Source organism: Astyanax mexicanus, chromosome 16, assembly GCF_023375975.1.
Source record: "Astyanax mexicanus isolate ESR-SI-001 chromosome 16, AstMex3_surface, whole genome shotgun sequence".
Taxonomy (NCBI): Eukaryota; Metazoa; Chordata; class Actinopteri; order Characiformes; family Acestrorhamphidae; genus Astyanax; species Astyanax mexicanus.
Genome location: NC_064423.1, coordinates 14,829,227 through 14,844,429, shown reverse-complemented (window position 1 = coordinate 14,844,429; position 15,203 = coordinate 14,829,227). Strand labels below are relative to the sequence as shown.

At 39.2% G+C, this 15,203-nt stretch overlaps 1 protein-coding gene across 4 annotated transcripts in view; it reads left to right on the top strand.

Moving 5' to 3' along the window:
* Positions 1 to 15,203, top strand: part of rabgap1l (RAB GTPase activating protein 1-like) — a 152,653-nt gene that overhangs the window by 126,577 nt on the left and 10,873 nt on the right. For 2 of the 4 annotated variants that reach the window (XM_007252655.4, XM_049466009.1), the window contains exon 20: positions 13,900 to 13,992. In XM_007252655.4, the coding sequence (XP_007252717.3) occupies positions 13,900 to 13,992 (93 nt within the window). Of the gene's footprint in view, positions 1 to 7,398; positions 7,776 to 13,899; positions 13,993 to 14,088; positions 15,070 to 15,203 lie in introns of those variants that run through there. The other 2 variants (XM_007252656.4, XM_007252657.4) reach the window with 2 other exon arrangements.

The window sequence follows — 15,203 nt, the reverse complement described above, 5'->3', positions numbered from 1 at the left end:
TTTACATTACAGCTTAGCATGTTTTTCTGTCTAATTCAGTACAGCTATGTTTAAAGTCTCTGCAAACAAATAGAATGTAAATCAAATTCAAAAGATAAAACAAAATAAATATGACGTAGGATATTTAAGGACAACTTCTTCTGACGAAACAGTCATGTATCTTATCTTATCCCATATGCACCTAATGCTCATTGATGCTTACATTTTCCAGAACATAGATGAACTGTTACACACATTTAGGGTGTTTTCACACCTGTAGTTTGTTTCTCTGGCTGAAATCATTTAAAGAGTTTACTTGGAGCATTTTCCCCCATTGGTTTAGTTTGGCTTCACGCAATGAATATAACTAGTGAAACAAAATGCGGCAGCACAACAACCAATGTAAACGTGTTGTCTCTGCTAATTGGTTGGAGCTGTCTGGGGTGGGAGCAAGAAAGTAAACACAGGAAGGTCCTGTGTTCCAGACTAGCATGTATATATTTGTGCGATGTGAAACTGCTTTCACTCTAAACACAGATAAATTGCCAATATGCTTTCAAACTGTTTGTTTTCAATGGGATGGTTTTTCAATTATATGCGTTGGCAGCTCATACGCATTCAGTGTGAAAAAAGCTTAGCATGGAGCAGCAGCAGAGACAGTGTTTGTTCATAGCTGTAGTAACTATGTGGGTATGAAATGAGGTTAAACTGCACCTGAGCAGCTGTTTAGTTTAAACATGAGGATAATATTTGAAAGTCAGGTGTGATCGGTCTAGGATCACATTCTCATCATAAACAGGCCACTCCAGAGTTCATTTGAGACCAAGACCACCTCCTCTCGCAGATCTCAATATGGATGTTTTGGTCCACTCCTGAGCGATTATGGTTTTTACGCCTGTCAGAGCTGTTTTGGTGGCACAAGGAAGGTGACCTACAAGCTTTTAAGAAAGTCTCTAGAAAAAAATAAATAAATAAATATACTAAGCCTTATGATGTTATAGTGCACTAAAGTGTACTTGTAGCCACATTATTAATGAGATTTTTATTTTTTATTTATTTTCTAAAAAGTTACATGATACATTGTACTTTAAGTGATCTGCTGTAACAGCTGTTTTAAACACACTTTGCTAAAAATGTACAAAAGTATATTTGGAAATATGTTTTTTTTTTAGAAGTATATTGAATTATACTCAACTAAAAGTGTACTTTAAACTAGTCTATTTTTTTAAATATACTATTATACTTTTTTAAAATAAATATGATCAAAGTTTCCTTTTAAACATTTGATGGTAGCATAATATTATTGTACTTTTAATATAGTAAGTAGTAAGTACATGCATCTTATAAAAGTATAGTTACAGCATACTTAGACATTTTTCTATATAAGATATTGATAGTCTGTCTATATGCAACCTTTTTAAAATTGTTCTGTTTAGCCTGAAAAGGGTTACACTGTGGTTATGAGGCCACAAACTATTTTCACCACAATTTAGAATGTTTTTTTTTTTTTTTTAATGTAGTTGATACATTAATCAATATAATGGTCAATTTCAGTTCTAGGGATTGAGCTTCTGAATAAGTAGCAATGAAACAGCCTTTATTCCCACCCCACCCAGCTTCCTTCTCTGTCTGTCTTTCCACTCCATCACTCTGTCTCTCTCTCTCTCTTCCCTCTCACTATCGCTATCTGCAGGATATCCTGTGCTCTGAGTTGCGCAACGCTGTTTGCATCATTAGGGCTGTAATTTTGTTGTGTGGAAATTACTTTCAGAGCAGATAGGAAGGAGAAGGGCAGTGTTTGCAAAATATATACCGTATGCACAAAAGAATTGGGACAGACCTTTTAAATTTATATAAAATAAAGTTATGTTTAATTCAAATCAAGCCTGTATAAACATTACTGAAATAATGGGTGGTTCCTAAAAGCTCACTGAACTCCAGTTTAGTATTGTAAAAGGATGCCACTACTGCAAAATATTAGCTGGTAAAATATCTTCCTTACTAGATATTCCACCATCAGCTGAAAGTGGTATTATTTAAAATAAGTGGCAGCATTCAAGACCACAGTGACTCAGAAACAAAGTGTTTATGTAAAATTACAGAGCAGGGTCTCCCAGTGCTGAGTATACGGTCTCTAACCAACACTCTGCTGATTAAATGAGTGCAGTTCCCCACTTGCTGTTAGAACTAATAAGGGGGCACCTAATCCACATTAATGTCTATGGGTTTAGAATGGGATTTAGAAGCTGTAGATGTATTATGTAGTTGTTACAATACTTTTGCTGTTCAATAGTCATGCACCACCAATGTGTTGGTACCGAACACTGATCTAAGACCAGGTCTCTTCTGTACATGTATTGCTGGTCATTGTGATGCATTGGGATGTTCTACTCTAGAAATGGTGGGTGAAGGTTAAACTGCATTTATTTTGCAATGCTATTTAGTCCGGTTAAAACGGACTCTGGTTCTTAGTGTGGTTTAAATCAATTGAGCAGGTGTAAAAACTGCAATCGCACTCTGGTGCGGATCAAAACAACTCGATCAAGACCAGCTAGAGGAGGGTTTTTTTTTTTTACCCAACAAATTCAGCAACGGTTTGCTTGTGGTGACAATGTGATCCGATCTCGATGTGACTCAGCTATCAAATATAAACTGATGATTAGGGACAGTTTAATCTGATACATTAGCCAGGTAATGCTAATTGCCACAGCTATTAACAAACGCTGTCTCTGCTCTATGCTGTTTACATGTGCAGTGTGTGCTGCGTTCACTACTCGTTGCCGCGCAACTCCGCTTACTACATTTAATTCTGTGCTGCACGTCCTATTTAGAAACACAGTTTGAAAGCATAGCGTTCAGTGTTAAAAAAGCTCTAAACTGCAGTTATATGCACTGGAACACAGAATCTTCTCGCTATATTTACTTTAATGCTCACACACCAGACAGCTCTGACCAACCAGAGGACACAGCATGCTGACGTGATGTATTTAGGTGTGTTTAGGTTTATGCCTGTGTAAAACCAAACCAAACAGAGGGAGAAAACGCTCCAATTAAACAAACTCATCAACTGATCCAGACCATTAAAACAAACTACAGGTGTGAAAACACCTTAATATTAGCCATAACAATGATAATCTGGTTCCAATGCCACCTAAGCACTGAGCATCAGAACAATATATTGGGCAGGTTATTCCCAGTACAGTATGCTATGGTCAGTACCTCGTAAATCTGCTCCAGGGGACAACAACCTATGAACCAGCCAGAGAGTAGTGGTTGCTCGAGGCTCAGTACACTCCTAAGTGGGCACAGTGTTTAGGAACCTGTGCAGGAATGTAAAATGGAGAAAAGTGGGGACACCTTGTGAACATGGTGAAAATGAGTGCAGTGATTTAATTTACCTGCTCAAAATTAATCAGCAGAACAGAATTACACAGAGTATTATTTTTCTGGCGCTGCTGATTAGTTACATTTGTATTGTTTTTTTTATGTCCCATTGTTCTACCAGTCCTATTGTAGAGCTCTTTATTCTGTCGTTTATTTGAACCTGGACTTTGACTTCTCCGAGACACACCAATACATACAGTAGCCGTGGTAGCTGCGATCCAAAAACTGGAATGCAGTCGAGGTACAGGGTACAGGGTTTGTGGTGATACATCAGTTGCATCCTCCAAATAGCTCTCTTACAATATTATGTCTCAGTTAATATTCTCTCTAATCTCCCCTTTACTTCCACTGTTGCTTTGTTCAGTACTTTTTCCATACTTTTTCACATCATAATTTTTCCAACTCACTTCTTATACTCTCTATTCCTCTATCACACACATCTCTTGAATATCGCCGTTCTCTAATTTCCTGTGCTTCTCACTCTATCTCTCTTTCTACATTTCTCACTCTTATTCTCAGTACACTCACACTTATATTAATTTCTATCTTTCTATGTATACTCTACTCCCTCTTTCTCTTTCTTTTGTTACCTCATTGTTCTTTTTGGATACTCTAAAAAAAAAAAAAAAAAAAAAAAGAATTACCAGATAATGTAATACTCTAATTTAATCTGGTGTGTGTATGTGTGTGATATGTATGTAAGTGTGTCTGAGTGTATATGTATGTATGACTGTGTGCCCAGATATGGATTGGCACTCTATTTGGCACACAGTGTCCTTCTGAACAAATCTAGTTTCTAACTCTGATACAGAACACTTTCTGTACTGGGTTTCTGACCTTGACAGTGGATTAAATGAATTTTGCACTGTCATTGCTGCAACACAGTGGTGTGTATAAGTGTGTGCGAGTGTGCACACGTATGTGTTTTGGTCTCTGCAGAATGGCATCACTCCCTGATCCATCTCTGTCAACATATTAAAGTGACGGGTCTGCAGGTCAGTCTGGAGAAAGTAATTGAAAATGAGAGACTGAGGTTAGAGAAAATGTGAGGTTTAAAGAGGTTTGAGCCACTTAACCCTAAACCATATTATATATTTCCATTAATATCTGAAATGTGTTCCTTTGAAGTAATGAAATATACTAGTACTGATAGAAATTTTACATTTTTAAACATTTCCTGACCATCACAATATGCATTTATAGGGCTCCCAGTGGTCCAGTGGGCTCATGTAGCTTGCCATCAGCTGCCAGAGCCCTGAGAGAGCACAATTAGCTTTGCCCCCTTCGTGGGGTAGGTGTTGCTCTTCTCCCTCATCACAGGAGACATGTGCTAGTCTTCACCCTTTTGGAGTCCTAATGCGTGGGTTGGATAATTGTAAATTGCGTCTCGCTGCAGCTCAGCCAATCAGCTCTCCCTCCTGCCCTGCCCCTAAACCCATACATCACCCAGTGCCCCTTCCAAACTCCGCCTCACGTTTTTTTTTTTTGTTTTTTTTTTTTTGCCTTTTTTAAATTTGAGCTGAGGGTGGAGTCAGCTAAAATCAAGGGATTTAGTGGCCCTTTAAGGCAGTATGAGGTTGGAGGTTTAATGAGACACGAGGAGGCTTGAGGTGACAGGTTAAAGCTGTGACATAGTTTGTAAGATTTGAGGTTTGAGGAGATTGGGAGGTTTCAGGAAATGTGAAAAATGTGGACATGTGAGGTGTGAGGTTTAAGGGGGTATGATGAGTTTTGAGGAGACGTCATGAGCTTAGAAGAGAGATATGGCTTGAGGAGAGGTGAGGTTTTGATGAGATGTGAGCAGCTCTACTATCTCTCCTTGTTCTTTGAGGTGGCACATCAGCTTGAAGACTGATCAGCTGCTTTGTTTTCTGCTCATCCTTTGGAGTATTTTTATTACTTCGTTTGTTTCTTCTTTTAGCTCTGCTGTGTGAGCACATCCACTTCAAGATCTGCTTCTAAATCTGCAATAGAATAGAGCCATATGTGTGTGTGCAGGAAATATTGCCATGTATCTTCATATCAGAGCTGCTTAACTCAGTACCTCCCCAGAGGCTTTAGCCAGACCCCCCACGCCCATCATGAGCAAAGCCTCCTCAGAGAAGCTGGAGGCCAGGCTGAGGAGGCTACGTACTCACTCTTTCAAAATTTAAACATATTTAAAAAAAAAAAAAAGCTGGGCTCGGAGGCTAATCAGCTTACAACGCTCAGGAATTCCTCAGGCACCTGCTTCCTCCTCCTCCAACCATCTGACTCGCCTGCCTCTCTGGATTAGACCAGGAATTTCAATTTCACAGCCTCGGTTCCAGAGCTTCAGAGCAGCGTGTGGCTTACGGGAGCTCTTGAGGAGTGGAGGAGACAACCCTGACTCCACAGCAGACTCCACAGCAGCCTTGGTGGTGCTCTGAGGATTGTGGGAAGTTGAGTTCGGACGCTTGCTGGAAGAGTGAATGAGGAGTGAGGAGGCAGGTCAGGACTATTTTGAGGAATACAGTGAGGACAGGGGACAAAGCGGCCGAGAGACTGAGACAGTAGGAAAAGTTTGAAAAAGTGTGTGTGTGTGTGTGTGTGTGTGTGTGTGTGTGTGTGTGTGTGTGTGTGTACACGTGTACTGAGGGACAGGCATGCAGCAGAAGCACTGAGTCACTGTGATCTGACCGGGGCTACACTTCCCTCTCTCTTTCTTCCTTGCATATTCTCTTCTTCTATTCTGTTACTCGCTTTGATTCTTCTCGTTTTCTCCTCTTTTCTACTTTATCTCACTGTACATCTGTCCGTCTTACTGTCTGTCCATCTTAATAATCTGTCTGTTAATTTTTTTGTTACTGTCTGTCTCTCCATCCTAGTCTTTGTCCTTTTTATCTGTCTCACTGTCTAGCTCTTAGTCTAATTATCCATCCTTCTGCCTGTGTATCTTGCTAGATGTCTGTCTTACTGTCTGTCTGTCCATCTAATCAATCTGTTTTCGTATGTCTGTGCATCTTTTTTTTCTGCCTGTCTATCTAGCTAGCTGTCCATCTGTCCATCTAATCATCAATCTTATCATCCATCATTCAGTTTATCATATGTCTGTCTGTCTGTCCATCTTTCTCTCTGCTTTTTTTTTATCTAGATAGCTGTATGTCTGTCATTCTAATCATCAGTTTTATCATCCATTTTATTGTATGTCTGTCTGTCCATCTTTGTCTCTGCCTGTCTACCTAACCAGCTGTCTGTCTGTCCATTTAGTCATCAGTCTTATTATCCATTTTATCGTATGACTGTCTGTCCATCTTTCTCTCTGCAAGTCTATCTATCTATCTAGCTGTCTGTCTATCTATCTATCTAGCTGTCTGTCATTCTAATCATAAGTCTTATCATCCATTTATCATAGGTCTGTCTATCCATCTTTCTGTTTGCCTATCTATCTATCCATTTATCTATCCATTCACCATCCATCTGTATGTCTATTTATCTATCTGTCCATCTGTCCCTCTCTCTAAAATTGTGTTTCTTATTATTTATCCATCTTTTTATCTGTCTTTTATTCTTCCTTATTTTTTTCTGTTCTCCTTATGTCTCTCGCTCTCTTGCTAGCTTCCCTCATTGTTCATTGTTACCCTAGCCCTCTCTTTTCTTTCTCCTCCTTATAATCTCTCTTTCTTTCTCTCCTCTATATTGTAGTTCTCCCCTCTAATTTCTGGCTAACCCCCCCTGGTAGGAGGTGGTAACCAGTGTGACGGAGTGTATCGGTGTATTAGTGGAGTGAGGGATGAATGTGACCTCTGTGTAAACAGATCAAGGAACCTGCTCTTTTCTTTTTTTTTCTTTTTTTACTTAATGACAGAGAAAACGATAGCGAGAGAGGGAGAGGTAAAGGGGTGTTTGTGTGTGCTCACTGGAGGATTTCACACAGACACGTGATCCTCCTGCTCCACTTCCACAACCCACTGCCTACCTGAGAAGGTAGAGAGAAGCAGGAGCCATCTCTGTGTGCAAGACTCACAAGTGTGTGTGTGTGTGTGTGTGTGTGTGTGTGTGTGTGTGTGTGTGTGTGTGCGTGCGTGCATTCTCCCGCCTCCTGAGGGCTGGGGGTGTGGCTGTAGGAGGAAGTGTCAGACTTGTCAGAGACTCCTGTTCCCTCCTCTCTCTCTCGCTCTCTCTCTCTCTCTCTCTCTCTCTCTCTCTCTCTCTCTTTCACACACAGTCAGTCTATCACACTCACTCTCTTCCTGGCGCGCGCACACATACACATACACGTGTGCTCTGGACCCTGTACACATACACACACAGAGAAACACACATACACACACTCTGGAAAGATGATGGAGGAAGTGTCTATCACGGTGGCCTATGATGCCCACGTTATCAACCAGATCAGTGAGGAGGATATCTTCGCCAGTCTGGTGGCAGATTCCAGACCCAAGCCAGCGGTATGTATTTACACACATACATTCACACAAACACACCATTACACACAACCACACACACACACACTGCCTAGAGAAAGCGTCCTTATCATCTTTGTAGTAGTGCTCTGGTTTTGTGTTCACTGGTATTCGCTGATTGATTGACTAAGCTCTCTGCAGACTCATGTGTTGTTGTATGAGGCTTAGTTGATAGAAGTTGATAGAAGCTTATAGAAGTTACAATAACCACATTTATTGTTTTTAACTCATTTTGCCTTTTTTCCCCATTTTTAATGGAGGGTGATTGTGGTTACTGGTAAACTGGTCACGTTTTACGCTAAAAGAAAGTGAAACATTTTCTAATTCAGCCGTTACAGAGAGAACTGAGATCATTCTGGCACACTGTTGTACACTGTTTCAATTTCTTTCTTTCTTTCAAATTGTAGGGACCCTTAAGTGGAATCAAATTGTCAAACATTGCCATTTAATTTGGGAATATTCCATTATAAAATATTTCTGGTTGGACTAATAATGAATTGATAGATATATAACACTAAAATATCGTTTCTGTGGGAATTGGATGGAATAGGGTCAGGGATTGAAGTTTTTATATGTGCTTTTTAAAAGAATATAACAAGGTGCAAGTGTCCTTCCATTGAGAAACTTCCATTGATAAACAGTTGGATAGATTTCCCCAACCATATATACTATATATAGTGTAGAAATTATGGATTTTTTTTTTCCATGTTTCATTGCTTTTTGTCGATAAACTAAAATCTCTCATGTCTCGGTTAAAATGGGTTGCTTATATAAAGTGCGTACAAACATTTCACGAAAGTACCCTTTTTATTTTTTTGCAATACTAAGTTAAATGGTAGAAATACTTGGTTTCCTGTTTTACAATTTTTATATTGTGTTTTTAGGTATCTATATAATATTTATATATTTATTTATATATGTATTTATTTCCCCCTTGCTCTGCTCTGTTTTAACATTGCTCCCTGTCTGAATGTATGTAGAAAAAATTATAAATTATGAGCCATATAACCCAATAGTTAAATTGATTCTTCATGACCATTTTATTGCCCGAACATTGTTTATCGCTTTCATTTAAACAGCTTGTTTCTTTAATGTTTTACGGTGTCAATAATATCTGTTCTGATTTGCTGCTTCATTTAAAACCAGTCCAAGTTGAAAGACATCGTATAAGTTTAGTGTGAATGGGAGGGGCTAAACTGCTATAGAGTGAATAGACTACTGTATGTAAATGAGTAGATTTAGAACAGGCTGGTTTTGCACCTTAGGACTAAAAAAAAGTGAGACTTCCTGTTATAGCATGTTGACATGGTATATGGGCTGTGATATGGATAAATACTGGCTCTAAACACTAATAACATGCAGGTAGTAGGAATTTATTATAATGTATTGGAATGTATTATACACTAAAAACAATAGTTAGAAAGATAAAGGTTACCAGGAACAACAAATGATCAAACAATATTTCTTGAGATACATGTGTAATGCATGTCTAATGCAACAAGCCAGACATCTCAGCATGGAGATGTAGAGGTTCCTAATGGCGTTCTGCGATAATCCCTTATTGGTATAATCCCCATGCAGCTTGAACTTTCCTGCAGATTTTGTTGTAGGGCTGGAGTTTGATGGCAGATCCAGTAACATTCCATGCATTTATTGTGAATTCTATGATTGTAAATGTACAATGTACAACATGTTTGGTTAAAGTACTGGGTGACCTGTTCATTCACTGTTTCTGCTGAAATTAGGGGTACTGGATGGAGCACCATTATTCTAGAGAACACAGTTTCGCTCGTTTCACTGCTGGAGAGTGATGTTGTATTGGCTGTTTTTGCTACTCAGACATGTGTATCTCTAGCTATGTCTGTATCTGTGTTCTGGAGATTAGAGCAGTTCCTCAGTGCACTCTCCGTTCCTGCACTCGTTTTCAGCACACTGTTCCTCAGTGCTCACTTTCTCAGCACGCTCTGTCTGTTACAGTGTGATGAATCTGCTCTCACTGGAACATCTTGTAATGAAATTAAGTTAGGAGGCTTCCATATTAACTTAGTTACAAGTTTAGTCTCGACTCAAAGAAGACATTATTTGTGTGTTCGCATGTGCGTGTGCGTATACCAGATACACTGCATGGCCAAAAAAAGTTGCCACCAAAAAACGGTCACACACTCTTCTATTTCATTGGACCGCCTTGGACCGAGCTTTGATTGTGGCATCATTCACTGTGGCATTGTTTCAATAAGTGTCTGCAGTGTCACAAGATTTATTTTAATCCAGTGTTGCATTAATTTTACACCAAGATCTTGCAGCAGCACTGATGATGGTAGAATCTGATCGCTGCACAAATCCTTCTCCAGCACATCCCAAAGATTCTCAATGAGCTCAAGGTCTGGACTCTGTGGTGAACAATCACAATCCATGTGTGAAAATGATGATCTTATGCTGCCTGAATCACTCTTTCACAATTCCAGCCCCATTAATCCTGACATTATCATCTTGGAATATGGGAATCATATTAGGGAAGAAAAATTAATTGATGGAATAACCTGGTCTATATTTAGTATATTCAGGTAATTCTTTTAACACATACTGTTGCTAAAACTAGACCTGACCAACTGCAGCATTAAACCCACATCATTTACTTAGTTAAATCCACAATGAGCATGACAATGTCAGTGAGTAAAGTGTTGAAATATCCCAGTATACTTTGAATCTGACTGTTGCTCTTTATATTGTCTAAGAATTCCATGATGAATGGACAAATAGAAATTCTCCAAAATCCCTTGAAATAAAATAATTTCACATTTACTTCCACTAAAGGCCATTTTGGAGGTACTAGGTTTTAGATAGTAAGGTTAGTAGAGTTCAGTTTTAGGCTTAGATTAATGTTTGTTCTAGATTACGGTCCTGTTAGGCTTAGGTTAGTAAGGTTAGCAGCGATTCAGCTCCATGTGAATCTAATAGCTAATACTACTGATCATTTCATTACATTATATTATATGGGGTGGTCTCTGCAGATTATGGTCAAAACTTGCAAGTTTGCTCAGTATTCTGATTATTAATCTAATAATGATGTGTATCTCCACCCTTAAGCCACAGTCAGATCCTTTTCTTTTACCCTCCTCTGTCTTACTTTCCTTACTCACTTTTTCCATCCTTTCTTGTCTCTGTTTTCTTTGTTTTTCTCTCTGCATGTTTCCTTCTTCCTCCTCTTTTTAGCTCTGACTTACTGTTTCTTTCTATTTGTTCTTGTTTCTCACATGTTTTCTTACATGCTTTGTTTCTCTCTTACTTGTTGCTGTTTCATTCTTCTCTGTATTCTTTTTTTTCTCACCCTCTCTCTCTTACTTTCTCTTTCCTTCTCTCTTTCTTGAGGTTTTCTCTTTCATGCTCACACATTTTTCTTTTTCCCTCATTTCTCTCTCAGATTTTTTTAAGTGATAAACTAAACTAAAGGCCTTCATACTTTCTTAGCCACATTTTTCTTCTCTCTTTTTCTTTCTTTCTCTTTTTTCCTGATCTCATTTCTCTTGTGCCATTTCTCTCGATGAAAGACCCCCTCGCTGTATCGTGTTACTCAGCCGTGCTCAGGCCCAGTGTGTTTGGACAGTAGGTCAGGACGGGCACTGAATATTTTTCAGAGCTGACTTTTTGCATATGGGTGTGTTACACTGCCACACACACACACCTGCAGCTTCTGGCCTTGTCACTGTTACGAAAGCGTTGTTGGGATTTTCTGCGAAGGCCGTTGAGCTCTGAAGTGTTGTTCAGTCTTGTCACCCACAGCAGAGCCACCATACAAACACTGAGCAGGTGAGAGATTTCCCAAGAGCTCTCATTAACCAACCAGTAGCCCCCAACTGGGATCAGACCCTCCCTTCAGTTTAAAAAGACTGTAGGACACACGTTCACTATGGTACAGTGGAAATTTGTCTACAACAACAACAGTGAAGCTGCTACAATCTTTTCTTTTTTTTGTAGTTGATGCAGTAAAAATACTTTTGTTTCCATTAAGAACTGTGTGTTGTAATGTGAGATTGATTGTGTAGAGTTAATTACATGTAGACACTTATTGACCACTGACGTCATGATTTTTGGGGGGTTAATTTAGTGTTATATAGAGTTTAATATTAGCAGACACTTACTGACCAGTGACGTCATGAATATTTGGTGTTAAGTGTTATTTTGAGTTAATTTCAGAAACTCACATTATCACTGACGTCATTGTTTGGGGTTATTTTAGTGTTTATATAGAGTTAATTACTGGTGGGCACTTACTGACCACTGATGTCATGATTATTTGGTGTTATTTTATTGTTATAAAAAGTTAATTTCAGTTAAACGAAGGCTTGGTGCTGACTGACTATATTTGTTTTTTTTCTGTGATTACAGAATAACATTGTATTTGAGTTGTAAGCAATTTTTGGCTTTATCAGCAGTATTGTAGGTAAAATAGGATTTCTGAATGTTCTATCCTCCCACTGGGCTGTCACTCAGACCCGCTCCAGTAAGCATGCTCCTCTCCTGCTGAATACTATAGCAACACCAGTACACAAACCAGCACAGCCCTTGCTGTCATAGCAACACACTCAGCCACTGAGCCTCCCAGTGGTTGCTTTCAGATGATAAGCAATTCGCTCTTCATTCACCTTAAGGCTGTTGTACATCACGCTTTACTGCGTTTATTACTGCATTAGAGATGTGCTTTATCACCAGCACTTCTGCAGATTAGCCATTAGTTTAAAACCACCAGCATGACATCTCCGTGATCTGCTGGTTATGTAGAAAAGAAGAAGGATTGTCTGAACTTCGGAAAGGTCAGTAGAAATCTGGGTTAAAGTTCAGTTTATTTGGCGAAGAGGAAAAGTGGAAAAGTTAATTCTGTAAATCCGCTCTCTCCATAAGCAAACAGTGGTATCTCCCGGAACCCACATTTTCTTATGATCATTAGGTCACGACCCACTTTTATAGAATGCAAACCAAACTCATTTATTTTTCAAAGATATCCTTCAAAAACAAATTTAAACATGCATATTTAGGCAAAGTCAATTTAAGAGCGTTATTTTAAGAAACTGAAAATAACAACTACATGTATAAAAGTTACTGCAATAAAATTAAACATCAAAACTGCACAAAAAAGGCAAAATTTTACTTCTCTGCATGTCTCTGCATTCTAAATTCTTTAGTAAGAAACTCTGTGTCTCTTTTTTTCCCCAATATAAAAGACAAGTGCAAAATCAGATAAGCATAATTTGTTTTAGCAGTATTGGCGTTAGTATTAGTGTTCTGGTTAGCCAGGGCACTATCAGCTAGTGGTTTGTTCCACATAGCTTGTTTAAACATGGTAAACACACACGGGCTACAATAATACTCGCCTCTAAACGGTGAAGCGCTAGTGCTTAGCGCATGTAGCAGCTAATGCTAATGCTGCTCCAGTGCTAGTCGGGGTTAGCAGCAGGCTGTAGCCCAATAATACTCACCTCTGAACGGCGAAGGAGCTAGTGCTTAGCGCGTGTAGCAGCTAATGCTAATGCTGCTCCAGTCTCGGTGCTGGAGAACTAAACTAAAACTCTTTTATTACGCTGTACTTCAGTGGAGTGGTAGAATTTATGTATAAGATGCACTGGATTATAAGGCACACTGACCATTTTTGGTAAAATCAAAGGATTTTAAGTGCGCCTAATGTGTCTCTGCTGTCCAAGGAAGGTTTTTACTACATTTTAGGGCATTGCTGTGGGGATTTGATTGCATTCAGTGGCAAGATGGTGAGGAAAGTCAGGATGTTAGATGATCAACACCCCACCTCATGCCCAAATTGCCAACTATCATTCGAGAGAACACAGTTATACAGCTCCACAGCTCAGTGCTGGACATATAGTGTATGTTATAGTTGGAGTGTTGCTTAAAGTAAAGAGGTGTTTGCTTTTCAGAAAGCAGTGTTTGTTTATTTCCCTGATATCAGTCACCTTTACCTTCACCTACAGAGATCCAGTCAGGCCAGATTGGAGGCAAACTACTCAGCAGTGTTCATTCATTATAAACCCGCATCGCAACTGTTTAGTACAAACTTAACAAGCTGTATTTTAACACACACCTTCCCATCTTCTCTCCTCAGGTGCCGACTAAGAAGCTGAAGAAGTTTGAGAAGGAGTACCACACACTCCGAGAGAGCCAGCTCCAGCAGGAGGACCCCATAGACAGATATCAGGTAGGCAAGATGTTTAAGCTTTAATCTATACATCCTCCTCTCCTTCATACTTCACCCTCATCCTCATCTCCTGCCTTCACTTTCATCCTATCCCAGTTCCAGACCGTGTAGAGATCTGCGGCGAGCACAGCAGGCTGCATGTCACGGAGCATGTTCTCAAAAGAGGGACACTTACTCAAGCTTTTTGTTTTTGGGACGGAGGTCAGACATGTCCCGTTTGTTGTTGGTTTATAAAACTTTGAGATCTGGAAATGATTTCCTTATTCATCTTTACTGACTTGTGTTAGTTTTGCTCGAAGGATTGTGTGATGATACTGACAGCTTTGTTTTAATTTAATTGATTTTAATAATTTATTTTTATGTTTTGACGAATATTTTTCACTATTAAGCTACAAGAATAAGATATAGTTTCAAAGGCAGCTATTATGGGAGAGCTGAATTAATCAGACACCATTTCAGACTATGTTTACAACATTTGTGTTTGTACTATGATTGTGAAACGATGTGGATTTTTTTATTATAATTGTTTAAAACAAATCTAAAATATATTTTTTATAGAATTATCTTTGTTTGTAAAAGCATGTATGCTTTGGTGGGTATTCGTTACTTGCTTTAATAGTTTGTTATATTTAAACTATTTTTGGCATGGGTCCCTGTTCTGTGTGTGAATGCTAATGTTAAGTTTTATAATTTTTTAATGTGTTGTAATAATAAAAATCAGGTTTAATTGGTTTAACTGTAACAGAGAAGAGTGTTCATGCATTTTTTAAGCTTTGTGAGTCTGGCAGATCTCTGTAACAATCAGAGGAGACTGTTTACTTTGGGACGCAGGCTGAACTTTCCGTGGTTTCCGTGCCGTGACTTCCTGTTTACCTCCTGCAGCAATCTCTCGTTTAACCAATGAGCTTTACTCACTCACCCTGTTTCACCCAATGAGCACCACTCGCTCACTCTACTTAACCAATGGTGTGTTAGTGGGCGGAGAGGAAGCCGCGGTGCTTTCTGCAGGACGAGGTGTGTTCTCTAGTGCTAGTGGCTGTGTAGAGTGGTCACACTGATAGACTTCAGCGGTAGAAGGTAAGAAAAAAACAATCCTAAACCGAGTGTTCCTCTCTTTCTCTCTCTCTCTCTCTCTCTCTCTCTCCTTCTCTCTCCGGCGATTAATTCAGCTGCATGTCTGCCTGCATCTCTGCTCTAACTCTCTCACACTG